Source organism: Lissotriton vulgaris, chromosome 5 (assembly GCF_964263255.1).
Source record: "Lissotriton vulgaris chromosome 5, aLisVul1.2, whole genome shotgun sequence".
NCBI lineage: Eukaryota > Metazoa > Chordata > Amphibia > Caudata > Salamandridae > Lissotriton > Lissotriton vulgaris.
The window spans coordinates 1,940,679,770-1,940,697,808 of NC_141693.1; the positions used below are offsets into that span (position 1 = coordinate 1,940,679,770).

The following is an 18,039-nucleotide window of genomic DNA, read 5'->3' on the forward strand; positions in this document are numbered from 1 at the left end:
CTAAATATTTTTGCACCAGAACCAACAACAGCACAAGATACAGAACAGACCTGCTTTATAAGCAAACATATCTATTCAATACAAGATTCTGAGAGATTGAGGAAGGGAGGGAATAAGAAGAACTCAGTGTTTGAATGGAGAGAAAGAGCGAGCAAGGGAGAGAGAAATATGTACTTGTCTACCCCAAAGACCCTAGTTGTCGGCAGCTGCTACAGTGCATATGCCAGACACCACATGACTAAATTAGCCCCAACATAGATCCAGCACATCTGTTTAGAATGTTTGTGTGTGCCTTTAACCCACAAGTCCATAAACAAATACACACCAACCCACCCAGGTATCCCAACCACCACAGAGCAATTCCGTTCCCCACTTTATATCCCTCTAACATATTATTCTCAGCTGTAGCAAAGTCTAGAAATGACCAAAAACATGTCAGGATTTTAGATCTTTATTCACACACATCTCTGCATGCATACTGTCTGAGAAACCAGAAGACTCAGGTGTCCTAAGTACGAGAGTTGAGCATTATGGAAAGCAAAGATAGTTCATTGAAGAACTTCTGAGGATCCTTCATAAAGTTCCATCGGACCAGGGCAGCCAGGTGCAAGCCCCACCCCCTACCTAAGTGTGAGATTTCATCTGGTTGAAAAGTGCTTTTAATCTTGTTTGCTTTCCATGGAATTCATAAAGCTCAGGCATAGGTCCCAGACCAGTGTGGTGGGACAAGGAATCAACTCTTCTCTTTTTAAACAAGGAAGTAATTATCAAAATCACTAGTTATCGATATACTATGGAAAGAGTAGCTCGGCTTCCATTCACTGTGAGGTTGATGAGCCATTAGTGGTGATGGTGTTCATCAGAATGTCCTTTGTGGTGAGTTTCTCCTAGAGAAGAGATCATAGAGGATAAACATGTTAATATCTTCCATCCCTTTACCTTTAATACATACCGTAGTGCTTCACACCAGAAAAGTAGTTTCAGAGCCCGAGAAAGAAGCAATTACTCTTCAAGCCATTAGAGTACAATCACTTGTTGTTACAGAAAGAAATGTGACATGTGGACATGACTGAGGTGATAGCTGATGGGTCCTATGAAGGAAGAGTGATTACGAGGGGTCGTCAGCTAGTGCTTGTTACAGCGACTAAGACCTATATAGTACTGAGGAACAAAAGATGGCAAAGGCAGAAGCTAAAATGTTATAGTTGGTCAATTTTCCAGCGCAACAGTTAGGAGAATTCATTTTTCTACCTGATATTTTCATCATGCAATAATTAACCAAAAGGAACTCAGCTATGAAATTAGGCACAGCTCTATAGATGCTCAAAGTACTGGTGTTAGATCACTTATTTAGGATTATTTGAGAAATACACATCTAAATTTACTTATGAATGTTATTTAATTAGAATATATATTGCATTGTAATTTAATTTGAGGTTTGAAGTATTTTTGTGAAAAGAAAGAAAATAAGGTAGAAGGATAAGATGGATGTCTAATTTAAGGGCATTATCCAGGGTGAGGTGGAGTTTAAAACCTAGTCCTATGTGGATTAGGTTAACCTATGTCCAGTCTGGAAAGAAGATGAGAAAACACTTGTGCTTTGTTGTATTTGCTTATCACTTTTTGAGACATTTCAAGTCATTTACTGTGGAAGTACATATATTTTCCCCGTGTCACCTCAGTTTAAGAAGCATTCTGTAATCTACTGGCTAAATAGGCAAGGCATGCATTTAAGTCAAATGGGTATTAAAAATACCCAGGATATTAAAAAGTTTACCAGCAATCTCTCTATGGTTGTATTAAATTATGCGCATGCATACACAGGAACACTCAGAACGCCTCATTTGGGTGAAGGTTGGTTCTTTTCCGATGAGTATTTATCCTGAAATATTATATATTGTGAATTATTTCCCTTTCCCAATGTACAAAAATAAGTTTAAGCTTTTAATGGAGAGTGTGAAAGCTTACCTTCGAGAAATACACAGAGTTCTACTCTACAAGGATATACTTGATTTGTCCATATGTTCAGCTGCTCTCCAAGCCTGGAGGTGGGAAGGTGGTGGGCCCTCAAGTATATCACAGAATACACATTTAACTTTGTGGATCATTTATCATCTGAAACACTACATACCTCTGTTTTCAGATGAATATAAGGGAATACAATAAAGTAATAACTTTCTTACCCTCCTCCTCGTGTAGTGTGGCACTCTTATAAACAATGACATTGGAGAGATGCAAACAATGGGCCTTGTCTTTGAATGTCTTTATCTCAGAGTCTGCCAATTTACCAGACCTTGCTGTAAAGAAAAGTAAATAGGAGAATTAAACATCTGTGAGATAGAAGAACACAATACATTCTTGAAAAAATGCTTTATTGTACAGTCGTGCTGCTTTGTGTCAGCTGGAGATATTCCATTCAGGGATCACTGATCAGAAGTCCAACGGGCACCAACAAGATCCTCGTGCTCGCCTTGTAATGTAGGCTTCCAATGAGAAGGGAAACTCTATTGCTGCAGTCATCCCCTTGGCAATAGGAGCACTGAGAACATCAAACTGCTGTGATCCACTCCTAAGTCTCCTGGAGCATTTATTATTTAGATTTTTTTAAAGCTTTACCACCATATGGTGACCACAAAGTTCTTTGAAGAGGGGACAAGAGATAAGGATAATCAGTGCATGGAGCTCATACCGGAGGCTTAGAGCCCGTCAATCAGCTACAGCACAGTAGTGTCAAGATAGTCCTTGTCAGATTGGGTCCAAAGATAGCAAAGCCGTAATTAGACAGAGTGCAGCGAAGTGGAGGGGGAGGTAGGCGCTCTCAGACATTATTCATGGTAGAGTCCCAGTGGTTTGTCGAAGAGATGTCTAACAATCTTTTACTTTCAGGAATTCACTTTCCACTCCCCTGAAGTTCCATTTCCTACTGATATCTCAATCAGGACACAACCACTGTCGGACCACCGACCCCCCCCCCCCGCGCTGCAGCCAGGTGGGACGGAAATGCTTTAGTTGGGCCTTTTACCGATGAGAGCAGATGTAGGGCTGAGAGCACTGCTGAACCCTATACGCCGCTGAGGGATGACATGCTTCGAAAATGTATCCTCATAACTGTGCATTATATCAGTGATGAGCCACACCATACGTACAGTCCGTGAGTGATTAATAAATAAGGGTTCTTGCTCAAATGGGCAAAAATCACAATAATTTCCCTTATTTGGTATGTGATGCACACGATTGAAGCCTTAAACTCCAAACTCACGTTGTCCGACTGTGGTATCTATGACCTCACAGGGTGGCCCCCACAAGGAGTCTAAGGGTCCAAGGATCCGATACTTAGTTTGTAAGTGCGTTTATTCACTGAATTTATATATCCTTTTGTTAAACACTTTTTCCCCATTCAAGCTGCGCAAGGCCTTCGGTCACAGGCTAGGCCTGAGGCCCAACCTCCATCCATTGCGAAGGGCTTTTATTCATGCTTAGTGCCAGTTGACTGCTGAGCCTGGTCTGTGATCAGGTACTTGGCACAACACCCACTGTGCCAACGCCATGCACAGCAGGGGGTGGCCACATGACGTGGCCCAACCATCCACAGGTAGCCCTTTCCCACTGTGCACACCCTTTGAATATGTGCTACAGGCGTTCCTGTCCTATTTTTCTATTTTACATTTTTTTAAAGGTTTTTTAAATAATTTGTTTTTATTTTTCTGTGTAAACGAAAACTCATTTTGTACATAAAAGTGTAGTTCTTCAGAGGCGTAATTTAATAACTGCTAAATCACATTTTTGAAAGTAACAAAATTACAGTGAACTCAGCTTTTTGAGTGCCCTTTCAAACACCCTGAAGGGTTGGGCACCTCATATATTATCCCCCCCCAACCCCAGTATTACCTGAATTCTATTCAACAGTGTGAAAAGCTGGAGGAAAAATACATCTCTTTCATCATCCAATCACATATGAGAACAAATTCAAATATGATTGACAGAATTTTTGATTTTCTGAATCAGTATTTTAAAGTGCACTGATACTCAAGTTCTACTTTAAAGCTTTGCGTTCTTTTACGTTGGCTGTTCGGTTCAGCTTTTATTGCTGTGGATGCGAGCAAAATATGGCGAACCTTATATTTTCACCCGCCGCCCCCTTTCATATTTTTCTCTGCACAAAACTGCATGAAAATCTGTGTGTCACAACTTAGCTGTCTACTCTCAGTGACTGTCAAAGTTGGTGCAGATCCACCTACTGTTGACAAAGTTATAAATAACTTAAAAAATGGCTTTTCAACAGAAGGTGCGGCTGAACCATAAACCACTGAATAATAAAATATTATACAAATAAGAACCATAAGCCACTATGTAATATAATATAATATAATATAATATAAAATAATATTATATAATATAATATAATACATATATTATATTGCACACATGTCGGTCAGTAGGAGGGGCATGGGTGCATACAGCACATACCAGCACAAGACAGTGGTGCCACAAGTGCAAGGTGAAAAGGGTACTAGACCGTATCCCATTCCTTTTCCTAGGGGGGATCTCACCAATCAGAACAGTTAGGCAGATGTCCAAATATGACCTGGGATGTTATGTTATGTTAAATTATCTTATAGAGCGCACATACACCAATTGGTTTCTTGGCGCTAGTTATAGGATCTGCTGAAGCCCCGTTGATTGACTGTGTGCTTAAATTCAGACATACGCTTGGGTGAATAACCATGTTTTAAGGAGCTTTCTAAATCTGAATAAGTCTGTGCAGGCTCCAATATCAGCTGGAAGCGAGTGCCAGAATCTCCGCGCAAGCACAGCAAACCTGCTTCCACCTTCGCGTTTCAATTTATGAGGAGGTATGGCCAACAGGTTCAAATGGGATGAACGCAGCTTGCGAGTAGGAACATATCTTTGGATAGGGCTGGAGATGAATTTCGGGCATGTGCCGCGCAAGGCCTTAAAAATAAGGCAGCCGACTTTGGCATGGTTTGAGAAAGGCGAGGGACAAAAGTTGAAAGAGGAACTCGAGCTGATGAGCACGCCCCTTTGTTCAGTGACAGCGACAGTGACGATTGTAGGGATTTGTGCATACTTGATCTGAAGCCTTCCTTCACCATAGACGATAACCATGCATCCCCCTCCATGTTCTCAACCTCACTTGCTAATTCCCAAAGTTAAAATCAGTCTTAACGTTCGGTGAACAACTGCAAACTGTTTGAATGTTAGATACAAAAACAGTCTGGGGAGAATCAATTACTGCACCATGCCAGGAGAAGTGGAAGGTCAGTGTGTAGAGAAGGTCAAATGGCAAGCCAGGCTTCAATTGATGAAGCTGATTCTTTATTGAATGCTATTGTTGAAATGTGTCCTATCGAAGCTGATCCAACTAGGATCAATAATTGTAAACACAGCAAAAGAGAACTACTGATTATCCTGATTGTTTGAAACGTGTTGTTGTTTTGGTAAAGCATTCTATTACTTTTTCATACCTTACAACATCTTTAATGCAAAACCCAAACATTTTAATGAGATTCCGACCATGTATACTCATACCTTCAGTCAGTTTTCAAAATAGCAAGCCATTATGCGCTCCTTTGTTCATTTATGCGGCCCTACATAGCTAGTTTGCAAATTAGGTCTTTCTTTTGATAGTATGGAGGTATGATCACTCAGTCTCCATTAATATATTTCTCTCAGCCTCTCACCTCTGATAGATCGTCGAATATTTACATGGACCTCCTCGTCCCTTGTCCCTCTTCCTGTTGTACCCAACCCAGCTAACTTTATGTCTGGTATAAGGCGAGCGCCACATGTTCATGGTTATATTTGCTTTAAGGACATAGGGATTCACATTCCATCTTTTTCACAGGCACTCAATAAACATCTGGACACCCTCAGCTTCCAAAAAGGATCCACATTTGTTGAATATGTTGATAGTCAGGTATGTCACTTGCTTCTTCTGACTCATTGCACCAATACAAGGTTGATTTCCTGCTCAGTATATTGCCTAAGGGGCACTCCTTGTTTGATATTTAGAACAAGACATTTCAGCGCGGGAACAACAATAGTAGCACCTGTCCGTAGACCTCATTGAAGCCATTCGTGAGCTACCCAGATCCATCTCCATCGCACAGACATGCACTCTGCCAGGGATGGCAGCATATTTGGGATTATCTAGACATAATCCCTTCAAGTTGTACAGTCGTGGGAGAGACAGCTGTGATTTGGGGGTATAAATTGTTTAATGGGGACTAAAATAATCTGATTTCTCATGATTCCTTTGCAATTGATGTTGTTGCAGGGTTGGCTCCTTGCTGCAGCTGCTCATCTTGCAGTTTCCTAGAACATTGTGTTAGGGTCCACTCTTACTGTTGTTATGCCACATGCCTCCGCTGCAATATTATTCACTGCTTAAACTCACCATCTTACTATTTCTATGCTATAATGCTATGAAATACTGTTACTATTTGTTTCCCATATCACCCATGCCCTGTGTTCAATCAATCAATCAATCAGGAGTTTGTTAAAGCGTGACTACTCACCCGTGAGGGTCTCAAGGCGCTAGGGGTGGGGGGGAGGGGGGTGCAGGTTCCATTCCATCAAGGAGGGGGTCTGTCGAAGAGCCAGGTTTTGAGGTTTCTTGCGAAGATGGGGAGCGATGTTGTCTGTCTGAGGTGGAGCGGAAGGGCGTTCCATGCTTTGGCCGTGAGGAAGGAGAAGGAACGGCCTCCCGATCTGTTCTTTCTGGTGCGAGGGACCACGGCGTAGGAAAGCTGGGCTGATCGTAGGGTCCTTTGGGGTGCGTGGAATTTGAGTCAGCTGTTCAGGTATGCTGGTCCGGTGCCGTGGAGGGCCTTGTGTGCGTGGGTGAGCATCTTAAAGTTGATTCTCGCCTCGACGGGGAGCCAGTGGAGTGTGCGCAGGTGCTGGGAGATGTGGCAGTGTTTTGGCAGGTTGAGGACCAGTCTTGCGGCGGCGTTCTGGATGTTCTGTAACTTGCGGATTAGGTTTTTGTCTATTCCGGCGTAGAGTGCGTTGCCGTAGTCGAGTCTGCTGGTGACCAGGGAAAGAGTGACTGTCTTTCGGTGTTCGAGGGGTATCCATTTGAAGGTCTTACGAAGGAGGTGGAGGGTGTGGAAGCAGGAAGATGAGACAGAGTTGATCTGGCGGTCCATTTTGAGCTCGGAGTCCAGGATGATTCCCAGGTTGCGTGCATGGTCTGTGGGGGTTGGCGGGTTTCCGAGGGAGGTGGGCCACCAGGTGTCGCTCCAGGCGTCGGGGTTTGGGCCCATGATGAGTACTTCTGTTTTGTTGGTGTGTAGTTGTAGGCAGCTGTTTTTTAAGCCTGGGCGTAGTTCGCGTAGCCGCACTCCGCGAGCTACGCGAAGATGTACTTGCACTCCGCGAACTACGCATAGCTCCGCGAGCATGCGTAGTAGCTTGCTTGACCCGTTTGCAAGCCAATTTTCATCTTCGGGAGCGCCGTGGAACTCTGGAACCTGCTCGACACCACATCTCCAGACGTCGCCTTCCTCACGGAAACATGGATGAATGCCTCCTCAGCGCCCGACATCGCCGTCGCCATCCCGGAGGTATACAAAATCACCCGGAGAGACCACGTCAACGAGACAGGAGGAGGCATCGCCATCGTCCACAAGAACACCATCCGCATCACGACCAACTCAGACGACACCCTCACAGCCGCTTAACATCTTCCCTTCCAGATACACACCGACCCCAAGACCACACTCAGAGGCACCCTCATCTACAGACCCCCAGGACCTCGCAGACAATTCAGCGAAGACATCGCAGACTTCATCAGCCCGCACGCCCTCGCCTCCGCTGACTACATCCTCCTAGGGGACCTCAACTTCCACCTGGAGAACAACAACGACAACTCCACCACCACCCTGCTGGACAACCTCGCCAACCTCGGACTCATGCAACTGGTGAACACCCCCACCCACTACGCCGGACACACGCTTGACCCAGTCTTCTCCTCCAGCAAGTACATCTCCTTCAGCCACTCCACCGGACTCCACTGGACAGACCACAGCTGCGTCCACTTCAGCTTCAGAAAGACCATGACTCACCACCACCCGCAACAGGTTCCCCGCAGGAACTGGAACAAGATCACCACCGACCAGCTCACCACTTCACTGAGCCAGATCCCGCCCGCCAGCTCAACGGACCCCAATCTTCGGATCCCCCCTTGTTACTCACACGTGGAGGAGCAATTGGGGCATTTGCTGGGCTGCGGCAGTCGCTCCTGGCTTGGCGGACGGGTCCGGTCTCCCGAGGAAAAGGAGGAGAGGTGCGGCGGCGCTCAAAATGGCGGGCGGCATCTCGCCGTGGACTCCGCCGTCTGCGGCCGCCGCTGGGAGGTAGGATTGCGACCTGCGCTCCCCCGGCTTGCCCAGTCTCGCACCAATTGTCGCAGCAGCCGACGGGTCCTGGCTCCGTCTAGCCCCAACTCGGCGGTGTCCCCCAGCGAGAGAATCCTCCCAGCGCCTGCCTGACTTCAAGATGGCGGCCGGCGGCGACCCTCGGATGGCGAACGCCGCTTCTTCTGGCTCGCCCCAACTTCCCCCCAGCCTCTTGCCTCTCCTGCGGCCCTCTTCCTGGCTGTCGGGCCTGCCACCCGTCCCGCTGTTGCTTTGGGGGCCTCTGCCACTTCCGTCTTGCCCCGTGGTCCTGCAGCAGGAGCTGGATCTCCTGGATCGCCCACCCCTCCCCCCCTGCAGCATGGCACCAATGGCTCTGGTGCTGAATGGGCTGCTCGTGTCTCCCGGAGGCCACACATCTTCCAGGGCGGTTGTATCCACGCACGGCCCACCAGCTGCCGTGGCAGCGCCTCACGGACAACGCGTGATCGCACCTGCACCTTCGCCACCTTGCGCTCTCTCACGCCCACCGAGCCGGGTGGCTGCAGGCTCTCCAGGATGGCGACGTGCCTGCGGCTGGCCTCCGGCGTCATCCCTCACCTGGGCTCCCACCTTCTCTGCTGGACTTCTTGTCTTTTGCTCTGTTCTGACCGACACTTTGCTGCTGTTCTCGGACAGTGTCTCTGGGCTCTGGCCCCCTACCATGCCCCTGGCCTTAGCCCTTCTCACTGTGGATGACCCTCAAATGTTTCCTCCCTGTTGTGCTCCCCCTTCTCTCCATGCCCTTGCATCCCTCCCAGCCTCCCTTTGTGCTGTGGCTGCATCCACACTTATGGAACTCTGCTTTGTCTTGTGTAGTGACTCTAGTTAATGGTATCTGCTTTAGACCTAGCACCATATACCATGCCTATGTGACTCTTGGAGTTTACCCAGTCATATCCCCTCCCTATGTGTGTAGAGATGACTCTAATCATTAGTGTATGCAGTAGACCTTTGACCGATTACAATAATGTTAAGCTTTGGTATTCGCTGAAGTCCTTACACCATATACCACCCCTATGCGTCTTCTAGAGTCTGGCCAGTCATATCCTATGTGTACGTAATTGACCCTTATCACTAGTGTTTGCAGTGGACCTATGTATTCTCTACCACCCCTATGTGACCCTTAGAGTGTTTCCAGTCCAAGCGCGGAGAGAAACCTGGAGACAGAGAACTCACTTGGTTGCTGCTGGGATTGTGATTTCCGTCATGACTTCAAACAAACTAGTTGTAAAGGGGCAGCTGAAATTCCAGGAGCCTAGTCCCGACAGCTCGACGACTTCGGAGGGCTGGAAGAGGTCCCCCGCTACACGGCGGAGGAGGGCACTGGACATCGAAGGCTGTCCTATGTAAAGCGCTTTGATAACCTAATCGGTTCAAGATCCTGAAATGTGCAACGTAACTGATTCTATGTAAACTGCTGTGATAACATGTAACGGAACTGGTGCTATGTAAAGCGCTCTGATAACCTAATCGGTTCAAGTTCGCGCTATAGAAAACTCTAAAAATAAATAAATAAATAAATAAATAAACCAAGCAGCCAACAACCTCACACAGTGGATCACCAATTGCGCTCGCCCAACCAGCCTCGACCACTCGCAGTCCGGCTTCCGCGCCAACCACAGCACCGAGACCGCCCTCATCGCAGCCACTGACGACATCCGAGCCCTGCTCGACAACTGGGAAACAGCGGCCCTCATCCTCCTGGACCTCTCCGCAGCATTCGATACGGTCTGCCACCGCACCCTAGTGCAGCACCTCAGCAACATCGGAATCCAAGAGAAGACACTGGAGTGGATCATCTCCTTCCTCACCGGAAGAACCCAGAGAGTCCGCCCCCCCGTACAGATCCAAGGCCACCAAAGTCATATGCGGCGTACCACAAGGATCATCACTCAGCCCCACCCTCTTCAACGTCTACATGAGCCCCCTCACAGCCATCGTACGCCAGCACAACCTCAACATCATCTCCTACGCCGACGACACCCAGCTGATCCTCTCCCTCACCAACGACCCCGGAACCGCCAGAACCAACCTACACGAAGGGATGAAAGACGTAGTCGAGTGGATGAGGAACAGCCGCCTGAAACTGAACTCAGACAAGACGGAAGTCCTCATCCTTGGATCATCACCCTCCGCCTGGGACGACTCCTGGTGGCCCCCTGCCGTGGGCAGCGCACCCAAACCAACGGACCACGCACGCAACCTGTGCTTCATCCTGGACTCCTCCCTCTCGATGACCAGACAAGTCAACGCCGTCTCATCATCATGCTTCAACATCCTACGCATGCTCCGAAAGATCTTCCCATGGCTCGCCACCGAAACCAGGAAGACAGTCACACAGGCACTCGTCACCAGCCGACTGGACTACGGAAACACCCTCTATACCAGAACCACAGCCAAACTCCAGAAAAGACTCTAACACATCCAGAACACCTCCGCACGACTCATCTTGGACATCCCCCGATACAGCCACATCTCCGGACACCTGAGAGACCTTCACTGGCTCCCCGTCAGCAAGAGAATCACGTTCCAACTCCTCACCCACGCACACAAGGCCCTCCACGACCTGGACCCCAGGTACCTCAACAACCGCCTGACCTTCTACACTCCCACCCGCCAGCTACGATCGACCAGCCACGCCCTCGCCGCCGTGCCACGCATCCGAAGATCCACCATGGGAGGAAGATCCTTCTCCTACCTGGCAGCCAAGACTTGGAACTCCCTCCCCATCCACCTCCGCCTGACCCAAGACCACCTCTGCTTCAGGAAGCAACTCAAGACATGGCTGTTCGAGCAGTAGCGGACCCCCCTCCCCCAAGTGCCTTGAGACCCTCTGGGTGAGTAGCGCGCTATACAAATATCCTGATTGATTGATTGATTGATTGCCTGCATGCTCGGGATGTGTAGCGCGCGAAGTTCCCCATGAGGTTTGTCCCGCCCGCTCGCGTCCCCTTATTTCCGGTCACTACTAACGTGTTCGCGAGTTATTCTGTGCCAGATTGCAGTTTCTGCGTGTTCGGCAACTCGATCTTACCGACAAGCATCCTCGCGCACGCGAAAATGCTATTGAGCGCGCGAGAACTACGCTACGCAGCAGTTTGCGGAGTATTCGACAACTTCGCGTTCTCCGCGGAGCGCGGAGTTGCCGAAACTCCGCAAACTCCGCGAACGGAGCGTAGTTCTTCGCCCAGGGTTACTGTTTTTCATCCATTTGGCGACGGCTTCCATGCCTTCTCAAAAGTTGCGTCTGGCGGTGTTGGGCTCGTTGGATAGGGAGAGGATGAGCAGGGTGTCGTCTGCGTATGACACGATGTTGAGTCCGTAGGTTCTGACGATGGGGGCAAGTGGAGCCATGTAGACGTTTAAGAGCATCGGGCTGAGGGAGGAGCCCTGGGGGACTCCGCAGGTGGTAGGTGTGTTAAATCTTGCATCTCTGTTATTCACCACACATGTGTAGGAACCGCAAGACTGCGTTGCCACCGCTCCCTACCTGACTCAATCCTGCATTGATCTCACTGATTAGTCCCCACCAATCTGTGATCTTGTATATTATAGAGATGGTTCATACCCCAGAAAAGATAAGGGGACACTGGTTGTGGCATAACTGCTTGCTCTTAGATTTGACTGTATTCTAGCCACACAAATAAGTCATAATATTAACACTTCCTTGAACATATATATCAGAACATGCACTGTACATAAGCAAATTTAAATATACATTTTTTATTAACTAACAGTGTTTTCAGTCTTAACATGCATGCTAAGTTTCATAACTACCATAGGACTAGAAGCCGTTTTATGTGAGGTAACACATCTGGACATTCCTACATCTCGTAGTAAAGCATAGCTTCACTTTTAGTGTTGGCAAGCAGCAGCGTGATTGTAGGAACATAGTTCATTCAGCAGTTTTTATATGTATCTATATCTTCATTTCAAGGACTTCTCACATTCTCTCTGTGAGAAGTCCCTGCCTCCTGAATAGTTTCTGTCACTTGTTTATGCTCAATAGACTTCTATTGAGAGAAAGTTCTATAAGAACTGTCCGAAATTACATGTATTTTAGCATTATATGTTCCAGCTGGCTTTTTCAATGAGAACTCTAGTCAGTTTGAATGAAAATTTGTGCCTGATTATTTGCTTTGCATCTTTCCTTCATTGCATAAAATGCATGTTAAACTTTTAGGAACTCGACGTATTGTATTTTATTTTACCAGCTTGACGTTACATTTGCTGCTCATCAGTTTATGCAAGTATTTTGGGAATGCTCTCGCTGCTCAGACCGCTAAAAGAGTCTCCTGATTGTGAAGTCACTTTAAATGTGTTCCGGATTGCTCTACCTCATGACCACTTCAGAGTATTTTACAGAAGAACTAAAAATGTGCATCATATCATCTTACTAACAAAGAGACATACATGGAGTGTAGCAGGATCAGCAAGAAAAGGTGGTTGCCCTTGAAAGGGTATTCTGAAACACTGTCTGATTTTACCATGGTGTTGCCCACATTAGCAGATACACTAAAGCATACAAAAAGTGATAGATGGTATGCTTGAATTAATAACAGCCAGTCAGTCAAATAATCTTTATTTCAATCGTTGATCATAAAAGATGCATAGTACCATCCAAATCATTACTTAAAAACACTATCCAATGACACTAATAATACATTAAAAGCACATAGATACTGTTCATAAGTCGTTTCCACACGTAAGAATTTTTTCTACAGATAAGATCTTCTCCTTCGCCACATGGCATCAATAAAGCGTGAAACTAAAGAATACAACTGGAGTAGAAGTATTACTCTTAAGTATTCTAAGGGCCTCTTTATAATGTCTAAATCCCAAGTTTTTGCAAATCGGATAAGCCAACGTTGCTGTATGGTTTTATAAGTCGGGCAAAAAAAGAAAACGTGGGATGCATCTTTGGCCCCACACGCTGGACATTCTACTGTTTTGATGGGCGACCATTTGTTGGAGACGACCCTAACCGGGAGTGTTCCATATCTAAATTGTAGATAATATTTCCTCGCTGTGGAAGGTAACGTTTCATCTAAGAATGGTTCGACTATATAAGCGTCTTTTAAATTAAAAAACTGAGCTGTGAGTGGGCCCAGAGAAGAATTACCAAGGATGGCCTCTAGTCTATTTCTGCGATCCAGCTTAATCAATTTAGTACGCGACAGCTGGGCGCAGACAGCAGCAGGATTAGACCAAAGGCCAGGCAAGTCTAGTCTCACACACTCCTTTTTTATGAAGGCAAACCAAGGTATTTTCTCCGACCCAGGGAGGGCTTATAGCTCTTCCAAGTCTGATCTAAAATGGATTAATGCAGGAGTCACCCACAGCCTATGCCAGTAAAATAAAGGGCGTAGGGCAACTTCCTCTTCTAAAGGTCTAATACCGAGGTCCATTCTCAACCGGGTGAGGGGGGTACTGGGTGGGAGAGCCAAGAAGGATCTTAAGAATTGATTTGCTGTCTTACTAATACCACCCACCGGACGATGACCTCACAGTTCAGCTCCGTATAGGATTGCTCCCCTAGCTTGGGCTTTATGAATTTCAATATTCGATGCAACTGGCTTGGTTGTGGACTCTCGGTGCAATTTTAGAATACCACCCGTAATCTGGGCTAGTCTAAGTTTGGTCTTTGTCAATTGGGGGGCCCAGTCCATTTTGTCCGTAAGAGTGATACCCAAGTAATCAAAAACAGCGACCCTGTCCAAAGCTATGCCATTCAAACAGGGATTGGGACATCTGGTCTTAGTTGGATTACAGACCATAAATTTGGGTTTTTGTGTATTAATCTCCAACACCCTTAAATGACAAAAGTTCGTAAAGTTGTCCAAGGTAACGTTGGATTGCGATGGGAGATTTTGACAACATAAGAGTGTCATCTGCATCAAGGTGCTTCCTCACGGGGGATCGGTTGTTTTCCTTTTCCACTGAAGCTATATTGCTGATCTGTCATGTAACTTTGGCTAATTCCTAAAATAAAAATATATTTAAAAAAAAATAAGAGTGTCATCTGCAAACATTAGTGCCACCACCTGTTCATTTCTCATTTTTGGGGCGTCAATGTCTTTAACACCTTTAAGGTGGGCAATCAAAGCATGAAAAGACAAAATAAGGTCGGTGCCAATACGCACCCCTGTCTAACTCCTCTGTTCACTGGGATTTTTGTTGTAAGACTACCCGATTTACCACTCCTAACTTGGGCAAAGTTATCAGAATGGAGTCCCCTAATGATGTTAAGGAGATCAGTTGGTACCCCCATATCCTCCAAAACATCCCACAATTTTACGGGGCACCAGATCAAAGGCTGTTTTGAGGTCAACAAAAATGAATTAGAGGTTGCCACCCTCTAATCTCATGGTCTTCCAGTAAAGTAGTTGGAGACTTAATAACAGGTCTACTGTGGAGGTCTTTTCCCTAAAACCAGTCTGAAAAGGGCTAAGAATCTGCCGTTCTTCCATCCAATTCTGGAGCCGATCAAGAATGATACGTGAGAATAGTTTTTCACTCACATCGATCAGACTGATCGGACGATAGTTGAGCGGGAGAAGTGGGGAACCTTTTTTTTAAAACTGGTATGATCTCTGCTCCTACCCATGTGACAGGTAATTTGGCGCCCTGTAAAATAGCATTAAACAGCAGATAAAGATAAGGGACCCAAATCGAAGTTTGATCTTTATAAAGGTCACCGGGGATTTTGTCGAGGCCAGGCGCCTTGCCTGCTGGGAGCCTATTTATAGCTACATCTATCTCCTTCAAAGTTATTTTGGGCTCTAGAGATTCGTTGGTAGAAAACGTCAAAGTGGAAAAGTTCTGATACCTATTTGGGAGCAGGTTTTGGGATGGGAGCGGCATATAGGTTCTGATAGTGGTCCACCCAACTCTCCGGTGCAATATTTGGAACAAGAGCATTTTGACCTTCCTTAGTACCAGAGCGGACAATGGACCAAAATTCTCTCATGTCCCTACTGCCAAGAGCATTTTTTATAGCATTCCATTTAGTGTTCTCCCACATCTGTTTGGCCTCAGACTGCACTTTCTTATACTCAAGCCTCTTGATTTTAATTAATGACCTATTTGAGGCTTTGATTGCAGCCAAGAGTGCCCCCTTTGCTATCCTACAGTTGGAGTCATACCATGTATTGGTCTTCTTATTTTTCCTAGGTTTTCCCATTGGTGGATTAAGTAGTGAAGTGAGGGCGGTAACTAGCCCCGCGTGGATATTAAAATTTTGGTCTGCCGACAGGTCCTGCCCCAGGTCTAATAGGCCACTTAAATCATCAAGAGCCCGAAAACAGTTTGGTAAAGGGAACTCATTAATTCAGGAGAACCCTGTACCATTGGCCATTTTAACCTTCTTCTATCATTAGATAATACTAATGACTCCCGATTTTCCCCTCTTAATCCCATATTTATACTCTTCTCGGGAAGACCTAATTCAAAAACCAGGACCTTATGGTCACTGTCATGGCGAGGTAGACCACAAAATCAATAACCTTGGACCAATTGCTGGCCTCAACCAGAATATAAATCGATACGGGAGGACTGCCATGGACGATTAAAAATATGCTTACCCTCCAAATCAGATTTTGTGTGGCCATTGTATGCTCTCAGGGAATGGGCCAAAGTAATCAAATTCAATTGGAGAGCTATTGGTGACCATGCCCTTATCGGAGATATTTGCAAATCAGGAATGAACCACAACAAGGCCTCAATACTGGAGATAGGTTCAATCTGACCCGGGAGTGGCTCATACTGGCAATTGAAGTCTCCTGCAACAATCAAAGAGCTCGCCCCCTTAACCGTAGAACAAAGTTGTCAAAGGAATCCAGTGTTAAAGATTCTTTACCCAGCTTAGTGGGTCTAGAATAAACATTGATAAGGGTCACACAAAATTTTGACCTAAAAGAAAGTCTAATGCATAAGAGATCAGGCCAAGGGGAATTTAATTGGGTCACTATACATCCCAAATGAGAGGCAAAAAGAATAGTCAAGCCCCCAAACGGTCTTCCCCTCTTACCAATCGATGCCAGATTACTAACTGACAGGTAACCCAGCCTGTAAAAGTTTTCCCGAGACCAGGTCTCCTTAAGAAGACAAATATCGAACTTATCTATAAAGCGACCCCAATCAGGGCTATTTCCAGGATGACATCCTCATAATGAGGTGATCTCACCAAGACCACGATGAGAAACTCTCAACGGTGTTACGTATCCTGTCACATAATGGCCTTACAGCAGAGTGTGAAAAGTGCAAGTTTGGCCTACCACCCGGACCCCTACTTTGGACACGAAATCAGCGACCAAGGCATCTCTCCCAAGCAAGCTAATGAACAGGACATTATGTCGGCACCCACACCCCAGAACAAAGAAGAAGTTTGTTCCTTCCTAGGACTAGCAGAGTTCTATAGCAAATTCGTACAACACTTTGCCACTAAGACACACCATCGACGCCAGAGACAGAAAGAGAAAAATGCATTCCAGTGGACGGACGACGCCAATGAGAAGTTTCGCCAAATCAAAATAGACATCTGTGAAGCTGTGCCCCTACACGGATTTGACCATAATGCCCTCTCCATCCTCACCACAGACACGAGCAACAATGGATTAGGAGCCGCCTTATCACAAAAATCTGAAGACGGCACAGTCACTACCATCAGCTTCGCGTCCTGCTCCCTTGCTCCCAAGAATGGCACATAGTCATCCCCGAGGTGGTGGAGCAGTATGGTTAAATGTGGGCCCAGAGACTGAAGACTTCACCGATGAAGCCCAAATAGCTGAAACATGTCATTGGTTGTGGTATTTTGAAAAAGGGTGGGTCTAGCCGTTCTGGCGAAACTGTTTGGGGTGGGCTCCAGATTTGCCTATGGTTGTTCACCTTCTCCAGCTGGCTGGGTCAACCATTTCTACCCTTCACTTTTTGGTTATTTACATAGTCCAGCATCAGGTAACTTTTACTTCAGTGTTTAATAATACAGAACAAAAATTGGCCAGGACCTGGAGTGTGTGCAGCCAAGGTGACCAACAAGAAGACGTGCATGTGGGACTTGGGTAATTAGCTGTGAAGCCTTACGTTGGACACTCAATCCCTAAGGGATCTTATGTGTGCATGGCTCACCTTCTATCCAAATAAATATGTATATACGTTTTGTAAAGAGACTTATGAAATGTGAAACAAGCTAAAGAAGCAAAGGAGCCACTCGCCACTGCACTTACTCAAGATGTGGAGGACCACTTCCTTTTTGTGATCGTCGGCCTTCATGAGCAGGCAGCCCGGGCAGGTGGGGTGGAACGTAATATAAACACTGTTTTCTAGAATAGAAAAAATATTTTATGAGATTAGAACTTTGAGGTAAGGAATAGAGCACAAAGAATCCCTGGTGCAATTCCCGATTACCTAGTCTGATTACCAAAAATGGTCATTGTGATGTCAGTGAGTGTAACCCATAAGGTGTAGGACACCGAGAGCTCAGTTTGATCTCAGTGAATATTGGACACCCACCTCAGCTTGAAGTAAATAAGAGAGAAAAAAACATGCTTCTGTGTGTAAGAGGAAAATAGGAAAAGTAAGCACTTCACTTGAGGTCTCTGAGGTTATTGGGAAAGAC

At 46.2% G+C, this 18,039-nt stretch overlaps 1 protein-coding gene across 1 annotated transcript in view; it reads right to left on the reverse strand.

Moving 5' to 3' along the window:
- Positions 1-483: 483 nt before the first annotated feature.
- Positions 484-18,039, reverse strand: part of LOC147717815 (uncharacterized) — a 304,391-nt gene continuing 286,835 nt past the window's right edge. Inside the window, exons 19-21 of the mRNA XM_086924601.1 lie at positions 17,648-17,743; positions 2,184-2,297; positions 484-887 (exon numbers count right to left, since the gene is read on the reverse strand). Coding sequence (XP_086780727.1) covers positions 841-887; positions 2,184-2,297; positions 17,648-17,743 — 257 coding nt within the window. The 3' untranslated portion in view covers positions 484-840. The remainder of the gene's footprint in view (positions 888-2,183; positions 2,298-17,647; positions 17,744-18,039) is intronic.